Raw genomic sequence first — 18268 nt, 5'->3', positions numbered from 1 at the left:
CCAAACCAAGCCAATTCAAACCAAACCAAACCAAACCAAACCAAGCCAATTCAAACCAAACCAAACCAAGCCAATTCAAACCAAACCAAACCAAGCCAAGCCAAACCAAACTAAACCAAACCAAACAAAGCCAAGCCAAGCCAAGACAAGCCAAGACAAGCCAAGCCAAGCCAAGCCAAAAACAAACCAAAACAAACCAAGCCAAACCAAACCAAACCAAACCAGATTGATGTAGTAATTTATGAGCTGCATATTAGCAAAACTTACAGTGTGCAATTTTATTCTTTAATATTAAAATGACAGTGTTATTTGTGATAAACCTACTTTGTCCTGACTCCGTCTTCTGTCATCACTTTAAACTAAACCAGGACATCAAGGCTGCTGAGAGGGTGTTGGATTTACCAGATATATTATTAGCATGCAGAACATGAATGCATGATAGTTAAAATATAACTAAAAGCAGTCCTTTTCTGATACGGATATTTCGCTCAGTGAAATTGTGATGATAAAATTGCAACATATTGTACAGCCCTAAAATTAAATTTTATGTTAAAAGACAAAACTCAAAAACAGGAGCTTAAAAAATTAGTTTAAAACCAAACAGTTGTTTTGTATTTTTGCGTAGTATGTATTAATCTGTGCCTGAAACAAATAAAACCATTAAAACAATGTTACTGAGTGGTTACCGAAGGCATGTGTGATTTTCTTTATGCACTGATGCTGTGTGAAGCCAGCACTGTTAAAATCAATATAACCTCAAATCCTTATCTGTCAGATACTCATTTAGTGTTGATTAGTATGATTATTGATTGTTGTTTTGATAACCCTGAAATATTTTATTTTTGTCTTCAAAAACCAGCATTTTAAGCTGTTTCATCTCATCATCAGCAGCAGCAGCTTGGCAGCTTTATTGGAAATGGACCAACAATATCCAAATGAGACATTTGGCAGTTCACTGCTGAAGATAATGTTGTCTCGTAAGAAGTTTCCCAGCTGAATATTACTATTTTTTTTATATAATCCCTTGGGCCCACTTAAGAAAAAGTCCCAGCTAGGCTGTACATTAGAGGAGGAAGTGTCTCAGAACAATTGTAGCTTCTTTTGTTTTGGTTTTTAGGGGGGGTTCAGTGCTCAAAGAAGAGGAGAATGTTATGGACTAAATATATAGTTGTGTAAATTATCAACTTCAACTCCATCACTTTGTCCCTTACATTCTTTTGACTTTTTTGAGCATATTTAATAAAAAAAACACTCAATCCCATAGATGGTGGTTCCTACAGATAATACAACATACTGAAATGACTCAAAAATGACATTTTTTTTCTTTATTTATAACATATTGCTTTATTATTTATTTTAGGACTAGCATTCCTTGAATGAATATTGCTTTGCATGTCAAAGTTTTAAGCTAAGATCTTACATGGTCCTTTAATGTTCAGGGCATGTGTTGGGAAGGACTCTCAGCTACTACCACACCGAATTTTAGCTCAATATTTGTGAAATTGACAGGGTTACACACATACACGCACAAACACAAGCAATTACTTGATTGCCCATCATTTGTGGTGGCAGGCGATAAAAGAAACAGAAAAGTGAGCACACATGTATTACATTTTATAAAGCTATAAAATTCACATCCAGGGTTTATATTAATTGCTCCTGATTAAAACCTCAAAAGTAACAACCGACTGATGGAAAGTGTTAAACTTAACGCTGTTAAACCAGCAGTTCTGTCCCCTCTTGACAGTTAAAGTGCGCAGAGTCATTATGTCAAGCTCTGAAGAGTTTTAAGACTTTGAGCAAGAAGATTGCAGTGTATCAGGGGAGAGATTTTAAAAGAAAGAAAATTACTTTAAATAAGGCACTCAGGGAAAGAAAATTGTGTGTAAAAATGTCAAATGGCTGACATTTCATTCAGGACTGATTGCCCCAGAAAAATTTAAGGTTAAGCAGATTCTTAAGAACCCTTCAATTTACTCCCAAGATCCAAAGTTATTTTTTATTTATTTATTTTTAAACAAAACACGTTGGGTCACATTTTTATTCAGTATAGTGAATTTTTGTTTGCCTAACTGAATGGCATTTTTGGTAACTTTGAGGTTACTCATCGACAGCTCATCGACAGCTTGGGTTGTCAGTTTCCTATTTTCTATTCTGGTATGATGCTTCTAAAATTATATACCTTCTTCTTCATTAGTTGTCTGTTGTTACAATACTTTTAAAGTACTTATTTCAAACTATAAAAGCAAACATAAAAAGGTTTTCCTGGACTACATTGGTGCGGTTTTTTAAAAATAATTTACTCTAGTAGTTATTACCAAATGTATTGATATGCAATTTTGAAATGTGGATACAAACAAATCACTTGACTGAATCCGCCAAAAACTATGTAGAAGTTTGAGATGTGATCGATCTACATTAGGCTGGCCGTAGACTGTGCAGGAAAACAAATATGGAGGAATCGGACAAGCGTAGAATCTTGGAGAAGATGTTTAGGTGAAAAAGCAAGAGTGAATCTGCTGCTAAAAGCAAAAAAAAAAAAAAAAAAAAAAANAAAAAAAAGGGAGAAAGAAGTAAAACAGCTGTCAGGAATAAATATTAGAGATAAAGCAAGAGAGGTGGAGTGCCATGAAGACAGAGCTCGGCATTAAACACAAGGCTTTCACAAAACTTGATTTGTAAGTTTAGCATTTAAACTTTTTTTTCAAACTCTAGTCTAATGCTCAGGCAGTTTATAATTCGAATCTTAATTTATCTCCAGTCAGTGATATGCTTATAATTTGCCTACTAGATCGGATTAGGCCAGGAGAGGGTTGTCTTTTGTGCACCTCTTCAGCTTGGATCTCGTTCTCCTTTGGACTAGACTTGACCCGTGTATCTGCGTACTTTACTCAACAAATCTGAGCCTAAATACATACCAATACATCAAAGTTATTGGACTTCTGGATCTCAAAAGTCTCTTCCATGAACGTTGCCATTGTTGACCCATTTTCAGTCACTTCAGCAGTTTCCATCTGTAAACAAATAGTTGTTGTAGTTTGCAGTTGTTCACAAATTTTGCTTACAGTTTTTTTTAATTTAAGGACACAATAACCATTGATATGATAAAAACAATGTGTAGACTTTTGTTTCTTGCTTAATTTTTTTTTTTGACTAATTCATTGTCAGTATTGATATGAAGCAAACGTGCTGCTGTCAAAAAAACAACCTGTGTTGCTATATGCATAATGACTTTATCTAGATAGATATGAACATTTAGACATTGCTCATTGTGGATCTTTCTCTCTCTTGGTAGCTGATTTCCTGCAGTTTTTCTGTTCTGTCAGTTGTCTATATTAAGCTGCCGGCATGTGCTGCTAGTAGGAGCTGAGCCCTCCAGGGATTCTTGGTCGTGGTCACATCTGCTGTGCATGCTCTAACCATTCACAGCTGATTACCAGAGAAAACAATAATCTCTAACAGCCGAGCATTGGAATACGTTTTTAAGCTTATTTGTATTTTATAATAAGCTGATCAATTTGATCCTTAAAATTTAATACCTACAATAGTTTCATCACAGTGTCTTTGCAAAGCCATAATACCTTGGGATTTAGGTGATGTGTTTTTGCAATTTTTAAGCTCTGCGTTAGATAAGATAAGAAGAAAGTATTGTAGGTAGTACTCATTATTTTCCACTTATAAACACTGAGCTAAATTGAATATAATAGCATAACTTTGAGTTTATTTTATCTAGCTCTGGTAGACTCTGTAAAAGTAACAGAAATGCAGAGAAAGACCTCTGGTTTCTTGGTGACGTGAGGATGTGGGTGCACTGACAAGTTTCAGATGTTAAAATTAGCAACTTGATGTAACCCACTTTTTTTTTTACATCAAATGTTACCTTCTATAAAATCACATCTGTGGCAGAGCTTCTGCACTGTAATGAAACAAGAGCTTCACTCCTGAAGCCATGGAATATTTGTAAATATTAGACAAAGAGTACAAAACTAGTTTTTTTTTTTTTTATAATGCTATTCTCATTTTCATTTGGATGATCCTTCACAACTCTGTGTCCGCTACTGATAACACAGAGATCAATCTGCTTTCCAATCAGAGTAAAAGGTGTCAACGTTATGCCTAATTTTGTGAGTTGAATGCAACTAACTGCTTCTTTTTTAAGTCATTCAGTTAAAAACTTTAAATTGTATTAGTTTGTTTGATCATGAGGCATGCTTTAGATCAGAGGAAGACCTCACATGGGAGAAGGGTAGTTTTGAATGCATTGACAGCTGTATATTTCTTATTTAACATGAGAAAAGCATTTCATAAATAAATGCATATCTCCTGCTGCCTTGCATGCCAAAGTTATTACCAAAGATCTTGCATGATTTGTTAGCACTTGCAGCATGTGTTGGAGATCAGTCTCAGCTAGCATCACACCAGATTTTAGCTCAATATCTATAAAAATTCACTGAGTTATGGTTATTTTTGTGTTTGGTAAGGTAGATGAACTGTGGGCAGCCAACTTGAATCAAACTGACTTCAAAAGTTAATCTGTTTTAGATGTACATTTAATATTTACTTTCTGAGAGTTTCATTAAAATCTGTTCAGGGGTTCATGAGATATTTTGCTAACAAAGACATGCACACAAAGAGACAGGCTGATTCAGAGCTAAATAGGTGATTCTAATTTTTTTTTTTGACAAAGTGACTTTCTATTGAATACTCAAGTGATAATTATGTTTAAACAAAGGTCTGGAGTAATTCCTGTAGGTCCAGGTCTGTACCTTGTTACATTTCAGACTTTTTGTCCTCGGGTAGAAATGAGACCTATTTTTTTGTAAATGCAAACTCATCCACTTGCAGTACGCATGTTTGAACACACAAACCTTTCCGTTCTTGTTGCTAAAAGGTCAGCGTGTACACAGAGCTCAGGACTTCATTGCCACAAGAAAAAGGTCATCATTAATTAGAAATATACAGTTTTATTATTGTTATTATTATTAGTAACAGTATGAACATGAATATGAGGGCAGCAAAGAACTGATACAGTTATGATCTATAATATATTGCTTGCTTTTTGTCCTCAACCACCTGCTAAATGGCATTGCTTTCCCTGTCAGTCCTCGTGCCAGTGATCTCACCTCCTGCTGCGTCCGTGCAGTTCGCTGAGCAGACTGACTCACACACAAACACACACTACGTCAACATGGCTTTGCTGTCAACAGAGCAAAATGGGATTCTGATCATTAAAGCTTCATGGAACAAATAAAAGGCTATTAAGCTAAGACATGACAGAATTTTCTAGATGTTTTTTACTGTCCGCCAAGGAAAACAAAGAGACAATACTGTTTTTGTTTGTGTGTGTGTGTGTCAGCAAAATATTTCATAAACCACCTGACAGACATCTACATCAATCCAAAAACTGACTTTACACATCTGAAAACAACAGTAAGACATTTTAAACTGGAATCGAGTCGGACTAACATCTACTAATAAATGATATTAAGCTGCATTGGGACTGAGTTTGGTTGTTTTTCAGTCCTCTGTGAAAAGACAGAAGGCTGAAAAACTGAAGGTATTTTTCATCTCCGGCTCAGTGATGTAAACATACTGTAACACATGGGTGGACACGCTCATTTTCACTGCAAGAATGAGCACGTTTGTTTGTATTACCACATTTTCACTGGACCAAAATGCCTCTCTCTGAGACTTTGAAACTAACAAGAGCACCAAACCATAGATTATTATAACAACAGTATATTACTTTTTCTGCATGGGTGTGTGGAAGTTCTCACTCCGAGGGTATAGGGCCAGCTTTTGTGGTCTAAACAGAAATAATAACTGAGATTTTCTCGAGTGTTGTGGTTCACTGCAATTTGTAGTGTTTTTGTTTTGCCTATTGCAAAAACTAGTTCATCCCCTGTCCATGAAATAAATGTGACATGATGGCAAGAAACCATAAAGAATGATCTCTGCCTTTTAGCTTTATTTTCTAACATTAGCTTTAGTATTGTCAGTTTGACTTTTATATTTGGTTTGGTTTGATTTTATATATCGGCAAGTCTTAAAGTAGGTGGTTTCAGACCAGAGCTCTGTACCAGATAAGGTCAATTCCTCCTTGACTTGGTGACAATAAGGATGAAGAAACTCACATTCAACAGGAAAATACCTGGTAAAAAAAAACAAACAGTTAGTAGCTGAATCTGGATTTTTGGCTATCTACTTCATCTGTTTGTGTGAGGTTTTTGGAGGTTTTTCGGGCACGTCTCTGGAGGGTTTATGTATCCTCTCTGGCCTGGGAACACTTTGGGATCCCCCAGGAGGAGCTGGAGAGTGTTGCTGGGGAAAGGGAGGTCTGGGTTTCTCTTCTTGACCTGTTGCCTCTGTGACTCGACCACGGATAAGTGGTAGAAGATAGTGATGGAGATGGAGGTGTAACATCTTAAGAAAGCAACCAGGAAGTTCAAGCTTGGTCTCTAATAGGTTTATCAATTGCACACAGATTTAAAACAAATGGTTTAATGGCAAAAAACAAAGAGGTTAAGGCTTTTAAATGTCATAAAGTCCTGTCCCCCAGTTTTATGATAAAATTGTGGAGGAAGCTGTAATCGCTGAGCCTAACAAACCTGACTAAGTTACAGAAACTCTGTGTAACAAAATGAGCCAATTCTGGGCCCATAAAAAGTTGTTTGTAGGAGGTTACCAAGAGCATTTGACCAAAGTCAAAGCAATTGAAATACAAAGCTGCACAGTTCTAACAAAATAATTAACAACTTTAAACTGACTGGGAAAGTCAGTAAAAGCAGAAATTGTTTAAATTTCTTTGGTATGTCATGTTCTACAAGTAAAGTAGTAATCCTAACTGACAGGAAAGGTTTACTAGGATCGAAACAGAAAATGTGAAAAGCTGAATCTATTTTTGCTGAAATGCATTTATACGTTTAACCTTTTTTTTTGTCTTTTCTTCCAGGTTGGGTATTATTCTCTCTGAAGCTACCAGCAAGTTACAAGGCACAGGACTCAGAAGTGTTTTACAAGTCACAATGCTGCGCAGGGGTTTTAAATTCAAGTTAAATTAAAAGAAAAAAATGTACTTGCTCAAAATGCAAAGAAGCCTTGCAGCTGTTCAGCTCTTGTAGTTTTTTATTGAAAGACTTTTGATTATTTATAAGGGACTTTTTCTTTTTCACTGATCATTCTATTATTTAGGTGCAAATCAAACTGAAGACCTGCAGCCGAGGAGAACTTGTTGCCTTGAATTAATGGCTTTGTCTGGAGCTAAAAAAAATCTCTGCCATGAAGACTTTTTCTTGCATTATCGGGGCAATAGAAAAGAGCATTTTTCTTTAACCAATTTTTTCTTATTTTAAATCCAGTGCCATCTTTCTTCTTTTCCTTTTTGTTTGTTTCCATGTCCTCTTTTCTTGACTTTGAGGTTTTTGATGGATAAGCTTTTGGATACCTTCCTCAGGCATCTTTTTTCCCACTATTTTTTATGGTTAGAGACAAAAGTTTAATAAAAATAACTCACTAAAAGGAAGCAGCAATAGAGGCAAGAGGACTGAAGAGGCAGGAATAGAAGAAACTGAAGGGCAGATGGCATCCCTGCTCAGAAAACAGATGGATGAATTAAATATTTGAACAGAAAGGAAGTCGTGACATCTGGCTGAGAAGTGAGGGATTCTGCTCACTTCTGCCACTACTCACCTCCATCCTCTCCACGTTTTGTTCCCTTGGTGGACGCAGGAGTTCAGCCGGTCACTCAAACCGACAGAAACAAGCTTGTGCTTCAGCTTGTTTCCCCTTTTCTGCTTTGTTCCATCTCGCCGTGACCCCGCTCCCTCACCCCGTCCTGCTCCCGTGCTCTATCCTCCTCTTCTGCTGCACGGTGTGTGATGGTGCGTCCCCTCCTCTCGGCCCTGGAGACATGCCTGTACAGGAGATGGCGGTGAGTCCTGTCAAGTCCCTGCACTGGGAGCAGTTCCCCCCCATGTCGCAGCGCCGGGTCTACTGCACCCCTGTCTACCAGGAAGGCCTGATCTATGTGCTGGGGGGCTGCAGTGAGACCGGCATGCCTCTGGACAGTGTGGAAGTCTTGGATGTAGAGAGCCAGACGTGGAGCCAGCTGCCGCCCTTACCAACTGCGCGGGCAGGGGCTTCAGCTGTGGCACTGGGGGGCCAGGTGATGGTGCTTGGGGGCATGAATCAGCAGCAAACACCTCTGGCTTCTGTGGAAATGTACCACCCTGACGAGGGCAAATGGGAGACAAAAGGCAGTTTAGGGCAGCCGTCCATGGGAGTGACCACAGTGGAGAAAGGTAAGAAAGCAGGATCTGTGTGTGTGTGTGTTGACATAGTTTTTTTGTTGAACAGATGCTGGGAAAAGGGTGTCCTCATAAACCAGCAAGAAGTCTTGTTGGTCTTCTAAACCCCAAATGGGGGTATGTGTGTGTGAGAGAGAGAGATAAACTGCTTTGCAATGTTGTTGTACTGTTCTAAAAGCTGGTTGTGTTGCTTTTATGATTTGTTTTTCAGTTAACTTTGAACATGCACCTGCATAACTCAAAGGGGTTTGTCTAATCATGGCGCTGTAATTGCAGCTAATCACTGTGGGTCTGTCAAACTCTGGACTTCTCCATCTGTCATGTTCTGAGTTTTCCAGCCTCTCGTGTTCACTACTGTGACATTAGCTGGCATTTTTTAATTTTAATTTTTGAGATTCTGTCTGACAGTTTGGGTGATATGTGCATTTGTTTAGTCTTTTAAGTTGATTTACCTTGCTGAAATATTCCATCACCTCTGCTTTACTTGGACACCCTGAATGTGCACGAGTTAATCAGTTGGTAACTATCTGGGTTTAAAAATAAATGAATGATAGGTGTTCAATGTGCGCATTCTTTCATCTTTTTATACTGGTGTATGAGGTTTGTGACAGTGGGATTTGTCCAAAAGATGAGCTTCTGGTGGTAGAAGTCATCACAGATTGTATGATGTTACCCGCCTGAAGCCATAACATTCTGGAGACAAACAGTGCACTTTCTAAAATACCAGAGGATTCTGTATCAGACTGATACAGAGTCTTTCTATTGTCAGTTTCACTTTTCTCATTTGCAGTTTTGTCTCTGTTGTTTTCAATTTGTCTGTGTTTAACTGTGCATACAGTCCCTCATTAAATAAGAAACGTCCTGTTGGTTTCATTAAGAACTAATGAAGAGAATCCAGCTGTTCTGGTATATTTGTAACACTGAAAACCAACAACAGGAGGGACAAACTCAAAACTCTGATGTGCTCAAATTAACTAAATTAGTTGGTAAATTTAGAAGAAGGCCCAGCAGGCTTTTCAGGTGCCGAAGTGTATGTGATTAAAGCTGAATGGGGCTGAAAAATGACGCTCAGAAAACTGGTGGCGTAATTAGTATTGGGTTCTGATTATATAGATCATCAAGCGAAAGCTGACATTTGTGGAAATTTGGGCTCCTGTCGGGTAAGATATCTCTGTTTGTTGTGAAGCTTTGGGAGAATCATTCATATAGATGAACCAATCATCCTGCAGTTGGCCTTGTCTGAACAAATACACTGAGGCTTAATGTTCATTTCTCAGCTGAGCGCTGCCTTTACACGGACATACTGCAGGTAAAGAGTATATGTTTACATGTCAAATACTCCCTGTTAGAGATATGGATTTTCATCAAGTGTGGGAACTTATTAAACTTCTGGCAACTTACAAAATCCTCAAACTCTAATCCTTAAACTATTTTCAGTTTGGGCCTTTTCAGGTGCATTTTTAGAAAAGCCATGTGAGAGGGTCCTAATAGCATTGGTTTGGAAAAAAAGAATTAGCATGTGGTTATGTGAACTTTTTTTAAATTCCTGAGCAAACTTCTAGTTGTAGTCTTATCTATTCTTTTTAAGTCTTGACATCTGCTGATTAAAGATGAAAAATCAAAAGTATTGTGACTGTGTGCAGTTTAAAGTCTGATTAAATCAAAGCATTTTTTTTAAATTTCTGGGAAATTTTGGCTAATTATTACATTTTGTTATTATGTTTCTGAAATTTAAAAGTGACTTTTTATTTTAAATCGTTACCATAATACCACACTGTTTTATATATTATTATTAATATTATTATGTTATTAGGGTTTCTTGAAGATTCTAAACAAATTTCCAGTCAATCCAGTGAAAAATAAATGACGAGTATTTTCTTGTGAATGGAGTTTTAGGAAATATTCATTAACAAAGTTCATTCCCACTCAGTGATTGTCAAGGTGAGCTGGTATAAAACTACCTCTTGGAAAAAAGAAGAAAGAATTGTTGTAAAATGAGAAGGTTGGAGAAGTCCAAACTGATCACTTGTTTCTGGAAGTGGAAATATGTTGCATCTTTAACCAAATAAAGCCAGAGAGATTTAACTGTGTACAGTTTTAGATAACTGAGCAGTAGGAGAATAATAATGTTCATCTTCTCAGATGTTTCTCATGTTTACATCTCTGCCTGCACGCCAGCTGACCTGATAAAATGATGTCCTTTTGAAGGTAGTAAACTCAAAGTATATGTCTTTCTCTTTTTCTATGCTGAAGTCATATACAAGGGAAAGAACAGATCACAAGAGGAGAATGCTAATCAGTTTAATCCGTGCAACATGAATAACTGAATGGATATCAAACTTTATAGGGCGGTGAACTGAGGTGATATAATTGGATTTAGTAAATTAAATGCTAAGTTTGTAAACAGAATAAAACAGATATTTTGAAAACAGTTTTTGCATTTAATTTTCTCCACTCCTACTCCTGTAATTGTCCCACCCATGCTGTCAGGTTTGAATTGTCTGCGTGGAGTTTGTGTGTTTTCTGCGGTCGCTCCGGTTTCCTCCCACATGCATGTTTGGTTAATCAGAGATTCTTAATGTGTGCATGCTTGTACAGAATGTACAAGACATTTAAAATGATAAAAACCTGATAAATTAGTTGTTTTTCTTTAGCTTTTTTATAAAAAAGAAACAGTTAGACAGTGTTCCCCACTGTGTTGCTTGACTCCTTTCAACATCACTTTGTCAGCATTTTACCAAGCGATGAGATTGTTTGAACAAACAAATGTTTTCCTGTTTTGGTTCAATGTTGGATGTCAGAAGGTGCTTAACTGTCTTGGATGCGATATTTGGACTGCGGGCATTTCAGTTTTTCTCCCAAAGCTCCTACTTTAAAATCATGCTGTTAAGATGTGTGTAGAAAGTGTTTTGGCATTGCCTGAAGTCAACATTTAGTGGTTACCATGCCATGTGCACCGGTGCTTTAGTAGCCTCCTGTTCTGTTGTGAATGCTTGTTTTGAACTGTGAGTTAATAAGAGACCAGTTTATCCTTTTCTTTTTTAGCCAAAAGAATGTGATGGCTGTGATTTCCAGAAAGGATTTAAAATATGGATTTACCACAATGCATTGGAACAAAATTAGTTATCTCAGCTGTAGAGAAAAAAGGGATGCTTGATACTCACAATAACAACATTTTTTTATAGCTTTCATTTAGAAAGCTGGAGTTAATATATGACATGGTGCTGATTAGTCTACAGCATGTTAGAAGCACAGATTAATGGCAGCAAATTTGATCTCGAACGTGTCTACATCCCAGTTTTCGGACTTTATGTTAACATTTCATTGAGCCAATTTCTGCTCAAACTAATGATAAATTTACCAGTTTTAGGATTTTATTATCAAAATATTTTCCTCTCCAATTTTAAATGTAAAGCAGAAATAAGAAGGAAGCCCCCAAATCGGAACTAAACCGCTCTATCTCACAATGCAAGAACAACTTTTTTTTTTATATCAATTCCAGCTGATGATGCTGACTTTGATAAAAACAGTATTCTCTTTAAGCAGATTTTACTGCATGACTATTGTGGATACAAAAGAATATCACTAATATTTTTCAATTTAAAACAAAGTGAGTTGCAAACAGTCATCTGTCTTATTCTTCTTTTTTTATTTTTAGTTGATGGCAACAAACATATTAACAAAAATTCTGATCATTATTCCTGAATTATGATGTTTGCATCAAAATAATTTTTGTATTTCATGTTTATGTTATGTATATGTTTAGTGTCAATCTGATGCAACACTCAACAAGCGCATTTTAACACTTTATTTTTTATTTTTATATTTAACTGTAGGGTTGATTAGCCAATTGTGGTGGCGGGATGTTGTTCAGGCTCAGCTGCAGGGGAGAAACGATGTAGTGATTAAGGGAACAGCTCCAGGTAAAGCTGATTAAAACAGCTGCAGTGTGTTTCTAATCAGCCTCCTTGTCTGTATTGGCAGTAGCGTGACGAGGTCCTGGTAGAGAGAGGATAAATGAAGGATTCAGCGGAGCTGGAGGTGGAACCTTCCCAGTGACGTGTTGTGCAAATAACAAAATAAAAGTGTATTTTGTGGACTGCTGTGTACACTGCGGTGAAAAAACACAGTATCTACTCTACTGTGAAGCTAAAAATCAATTGATTGCACCTTGCAGCTGTCATTTAGCCTGAAGAGCTTGTGGTGTTTTTCCAGTATTGGAAGCGTCTTTCACTTACATCATTGCAATCTGAGTATCCAAGAGGGCCAGTGCTCAATCAGTGGTTTCTAATATAGTAGACATAGCAGGAATATTAGGAGTTACCTTTATGTCATATTTGGGGGCTGTGGTCTTGTAATCCTAAGGCTATGGGTTGCATCAGGAAGGGCATCTGGAGTAAAACAATTGCCAAATTTCTTGTGTGAGTTTATTTGTTGTGGCGACACCCACAGACGGGAGCAGCCGACAGAAAAAACAACCTTTATTTCATGTTTAGAAACAATACTGAGTTTTATCTTCAGGGACCCACCTTTTTATTTTCTGAGTTTCAACTCTCATTTCTCATCATATTCAATACTCCTATTTACTCCTAAGTTTGTGGTGTTTTCAATAAACGACTCCTCGTGCGGCGCTGTAATGAGCACGGAGATGGCTCATCCTTGAAAAGTTCAAACATGAGCAGCGTTAAGTGTTCTGCTGCAGTCAAAACGCTTCTTTAGGAGAGGATACTGTCACGCTCATTAGAGAAGAAGTCCCATGAGAGAAAAGTTTAACACCGACTGCTCAAACACTCAAGTCTCCAGATTTTGGTGAAAACAACAGAAGAACCAGCATATTTTCCTTGTAGCAGTTATTGCCTGAGCAGAAAGATTTATTTAAATAAAGTACAGAATGAAATATCTTATATTCTTCTTCTGAGGTTATTTCCAGTCTTCTGTCAGCACTTAGTATAAAGGGATTGGGAGTATATGTAATAAATACTACCCCTATAGAATTTATTAAACTGAGGTTCTGTAGATTCCCAGAGTAAATCAGTGAGCCACTCTGGCTGCTGCTGTACATGCTAATCCTAAACCTCATATCAGACTGTTTTTTTAATCAATACAAGAAAGTTCTGGAGCATTTTTACATCACGCTCCATCATGGTATGAGTTCTTCTGAAGTTTGGACAAACAAAAGTAGCGAGTCTGTGCTAACTTCTAATTCCTAAGTGTTACAAAAAGTCACATTTTATGTGCGGAGCAAAGAATAAAGGTGACAAGACCACCAAGCCTTTAGTGTCGTATACATCGCTGGCAGAAAATCAGACTAACTTGGATTAGAGCAACAGTTGGAAGATGGAGGTCTCCTGGCTAAATTTCTAACTATAGGTGTTACGTTGCCATGGCATGTGTGCGATACCACGGATCCAGGAAAACTGAGTGCCTACAGTGTTTACATCCTCCTACTGCACCTGTCAAACTGTCACAACTAATATGTTGACATAAATGTGTGTGTGTGTGAATACACAGAGTTAGGGCGAACTGCTGACTTTGCCTTGAGCGCAGGATTAAGGAAATAATTTGCTTTGTGACTCATCTAAACAGGCAGAGTGTTGCTTCGAGATTAATTCTGTTTTATTTTTTATTTTTTTGACATGTAGGAAAGGGTGTGAAAATGAGTATTTTTGCTTTACATGCTATGATTCTTGTGTTGAAGAGCTGCTGGTTTATGTATGATTTCATGTTAAATAAAGCTATGGACAGAGGAGTGGTTAGAGCTGTCATCTTATTCTCGCCTCCCGGCCTTTCTGTGTGGAGTTTACATGTTCTCCCTGTGCATGCATGGGTTTTCTCTGGGTACTCCGGTTTCCTCCCACAGACCAAAAACATACATGTTAGGCTAATTCATAACTCTAAAAATAGTCCCTAGGTGAGTGTGAATGGTTGTTTGTCTCTATGTGTCCCTGTGATGGACTTGAGATCTGTCCAGGGTGTCCCCCGTCTCTAATACAGGGACGGCTGAAGGTAGGCACCAGATCCCCGGCGATCCGGAAAGGAAAAAGTGGGTAAAGACAATGGATGGAAAGATAAAGCTATTAAAAGTGAGCTGCAACTGTTAAGTTGACGTTTAAAGACCGATTGTCGCTCGTAGAGTTTCCATTTTTATAAATAAGACAATTAAAGACTTGGATCATGAGTCAGTTCTTTTGTAAAATATATTAAGTAGCAAACATGATGTATAATAGGAGGGTGAGTTTTGTATTTGCACTTGTGTGTTTCGCTGTAGCAGAAACATTTTGAATTTTGAAACCTTATCTCCTTTTCTCACCTCTCTTCTCCCCCCCCGTGGGAAACCCTTCAGCTCCTCTCACCAGTCGCCCCCTCGCTGTTTTTTCTGTCTGTTGACTTGCTTTGCATTTAAGGGTTGGACAAATAAGCTGGCATTGCCGTTGCTTGGCAACAAGTGTGTGATTGCTGTGTTTGTTTGTTTATTTTTCGTTTTTTTTGACTAATCAGAAGCAGCGTGGTGGGTTTGCTGTAGATGTCTGGTTGTGTGTGTGTGTGTCATGCCACAGATTGAGTGTGTGTGATTCAGATACAGCATGCATTTCAGAGCGTTTGTGTAATTTTGGCTCCTTTTTGCCGCCTGCAGTGAAGTAAATACTGTATTTGTGTGTATTTTTATTTTTCCTACCCTTGAGCTTTCTGAGCTTTTCTCCTCCTGCCTTTTCATCCTTCACCATTATTCCTGAAAATACACAGCTGTATATCAAAATCCCCATCCTTCTTCTCTTCCTCTCTGTAATTTGCCTCTTTTCCCCTCTAACCCTTTCACTTTACTCGTTCACTTTGCTGTAGTTGGCCTCTACATCATCTACTTTCTGGTCCTCATCCTAATTCCTGCAGGAGCATGACTCAAAAGTATCATGCTGCTGCTGCAGTGATGAGTATAATTTCCCTTCCTTCTCAGTCTGTGATTAATGAATGTTGCCCTCTCCTCAGTCAGTTAGCTGGCCTGCAGACCGCCTGACTAAAAAGTAACAGCTCCACAGCGCCGTCAGATTCCTCAAAGGTATAAAGTCGGTTTTCTACAAGGTAGAAGATAAAAGGCTGCTGTCATGGCTTCAAAGTGTTGGAGGAGAGTGTTCTTTCAGGAAAAAGGAGGTGTGACTTCATTTACAAAAAATCTCAAGATAGTCTGTTTTTTCCTCCTGAGAGAGAAGGAATTATTGGCCCCAGCACTGCAGTTTCTTTTCAGGTTTACCACATTAATATATTCACAGGTTGCCAGAGATTCTTAGATTTGTTAGGTGCTCAAAATTTCCTGCACAAGTTTTTTGTAAAAGTTTTTTCTGAACTGTGATGATGTTGTTTCTGTTCTGCTGGAGCTTCACGTTAAAGCAATGGTCTGGTCATTTCTAAAGTGATTTTCTAATAGTTAGTGATAGTACCTTATCAGACATGACATCAATCATAGGGCACAGATGATGAAGAAAAAGGCAGAAGTCTTCCTCCAGGCCGGGCTTATAACCAACTGTCTCTTAGCTTCAAATCATCTCATATTTGAAGCTAAAATGTTGCATTTCTTAAGCATATTTGAAATACAAACTAGAGAAATTGCATTTTCTGTGTTAAATGCAATGTGAATGCTGAATATCTGGGCTGAAATTTGCAGAAGAAGCTACAACTAAGTTGCTAAAAGCTTTTACAAAAAGCAGAACACTAGCTAAAGGCTTAAAGTAAACAAAACTGACACTCCTAACATGGGTCTTTATATGTTTGTCTGGTAAATGTTCAGCTGTTGCATTTTCCTTGATAACATCTCTTAGTAGAAATGATGTCTTACAACTAAATATTATCGAGACAAAACAGGACCCCCTCCCTCTGTGCCACCCTGTCCAATCAGTGTCCCTTATTTCAATTTCTGAAAGTTGGTGACCCTAATGCTCATGTGGACATTGTTTTATTGAGAAAACAGTGAAAAAACTAAACAGTGTCTCCTAAAAGAGATGATAAGGCAATAACTGTTTATATCTGTTTGACAGAACATCAGACTATCCTTGAATGAAGTTTTGGTTTATTATTGGTGATGTGAGTCAAAAAATACCAGATTATGATGATTTGCTGGGTTGTGTTAGACTTGCTGTAATCCTGATTTTTCTAACAGTGATTTTTTATGTTCTTGTGCTGTCTGTAGTACATAAGAGCAACATCAAAGTGAACATCAAGATAAATAGAGCTTTTTTTAAAATTACAAGACTCCCTTGAGGAGAGCAGAAAGATTTGTCCATGCTTCTTCTGCTAATATCTGTTCTTATTCTGTTTGTCCTCCATCCTTTGTTTGATCAAGATGTTGTTTTACTAGAAGACACAGCAGGACAAGGAGAGCAGATTGTGTGTAATTTTATCATCAACTTCAATGTTAAATGACATGTTCGATTGTATAGGATTTATCATACAAGCTTTGTTTGTTCAGGTTGCCTTTTTACAGTTTTTTGAACATAAATTCTGTTCTCAGAAAGTCCAGACACCCACCCAATATTTCAGACATTTATTTTGTTTTTTCATCTTTCTTCCATGGATAAAAAACAGTGATCTAAGGAGCCAATCAAGTCTGCAACCTGTTGTGTTGCCAGAAGTACATTAGTAGGATCCACAGCTGCAAAACAGATTCATTATCTTTAAATTTAACGGAACAGCTGCTTGTTGTTCTATCAGTCTTATTTACTCTCTGGAGCAGTTTCTGTTAAATCTAAATCTGAATAGGCTAAGATGCAAGTAAAGTACAATAAAAAGGGTTGTCATGCATTTCTATGATTTTCAATCATCTCTTACCAAAACTAGGAGTCAAATAAATGTTTTATTTTTGACACATAGTAACAGAAATATCAGCTGTGTTAGCACATTGTGTGATTTTGGGGATAATGGTCTATTTAACAGTTATAAAGCTTCTCTGCACTCCGTTTGTTAGCATGAAAACTAAACTTTAGCACCTTAGTGAAAACTGAATTGCTGGTACTGGTTAAACGTTGTGAGTTCCAATTTTATCTGATCATTTTAAAACTTCTTATATTCCGAACACACACACAGGTTTAGATTAGAATTGTGTCATGAATTATTCATGATCACTCACCAAATACTAAGTCCAAGACAAACTTAGATTTATGATAATATATATATATATATATATATATATATATTCCTTTTCATCTTTTACCCTGAAAGTAAACCATAAGGGATTTTAGCTGGTACAACAGGTTGCATTAATGACAAACAAACAAAGATGCTGCCAGTTAATTTAAGCCCACATTAAGGGAAATGAATAGGTGTGCACGTTACATGAGACATTTCATTTACTCATGCAGATTTTAATGTGGTGTGATGAAAGTATTAATCTTTTTTGAGGAGGGCAGCTCACACTGATGCACTAAAGCCATTGTTTTTATTTCTTTTTTCACTTTTTAATGAGCTGCCCTACATTTACTGCAGAGACCTATTATACACTTTGTTTTATGCAAATTATCTGTGTTTTGTCTCCAAATGTGTACTTAATTTTGTCTGAAAATAATTGCTTATTTAGAATATTTTAAACACACACGTTTGTCCTCTTACCTAAAGAAGACTTGTTGAAGATGCTAGGTCTCTCCACTGCATATATTTGTATTTAAAATATATTTAACATTTATTTAATCAGGGACAATGCACATTATAAAGATTAACATGGTAAAAATACAGGGAGTGTTGAACTGTACCAAGTTTTAGCAAGTTTTGCTATTTTTGGCCTGCAGTCCCTGGGCAGCTATTTGGAAAATAGCTAAATGGAGTACAAAAAAATAAATAAAAATCACTAAAAGTTCCCATAAAACAGATGTATGAAATTACATTTAAGTGATTTAAATGTGTAGACATTATACACATGTATATAGTCTCATTAGAACAACTTATCATATATTTGAACCTAAAAAATTGAAATCAGCTGT

General features: G+C 37.2%; 2 protein-coding genes across 2 annotated transcripts in view; both read left to right on the top strand.

Annotated features, from left to right (window-relative positions):
- zgc:103759 (U8 snoRNA-decapping enzyme) overlaps window positions 1–18268 on the top strand; it is a 576073-nt gene that overhangs the window by 252066 nt on the left and 305739 nt on the right. The window lies entirely within an intron of this gene.
- Window positions 1–18268, top strand: part of LOC108233037 (kelch domain-containing protein 8B) — a 149177-nt gene that overhangs the window by 21090 nt on the left and 109819 nt on the right. The window contains exon 2 of the mRNA XM_017411203.3: window positions 6953–8300. Within this exon, the coding sequence (XP_017266692.1) occupies window positions 7910–8300 (391 nt within the window). The 5' untranslated portion in view covers window positions 6953–7909. The remainder of the gene's footprint in view (window positions 1–6952; window positions 8301–18268) is intronic.

This window comes from Kryptolebias marmoratus, linkage group LG8 (genome assembly GCF_001649575.2).
Source record: "Kryptolebias marmoratus isolate JLee-2015 linkage group LG8, ASM164957v2, whole genome shotgun sequence".
Classification (NCBI taxonomy): domain Eukaryota; kingdom Metazoa; phylum Chordata; class Actinopteri; order Cyprinodontiformes; family Rivulidae; genus Kryptolebias; species Kryptolebias marmoratus.
The sequence above is the reverse complement of the archived record's forward strand: the minus strand, read 5'-3'. Positions and strand labels throughout refer to the sequence as shown.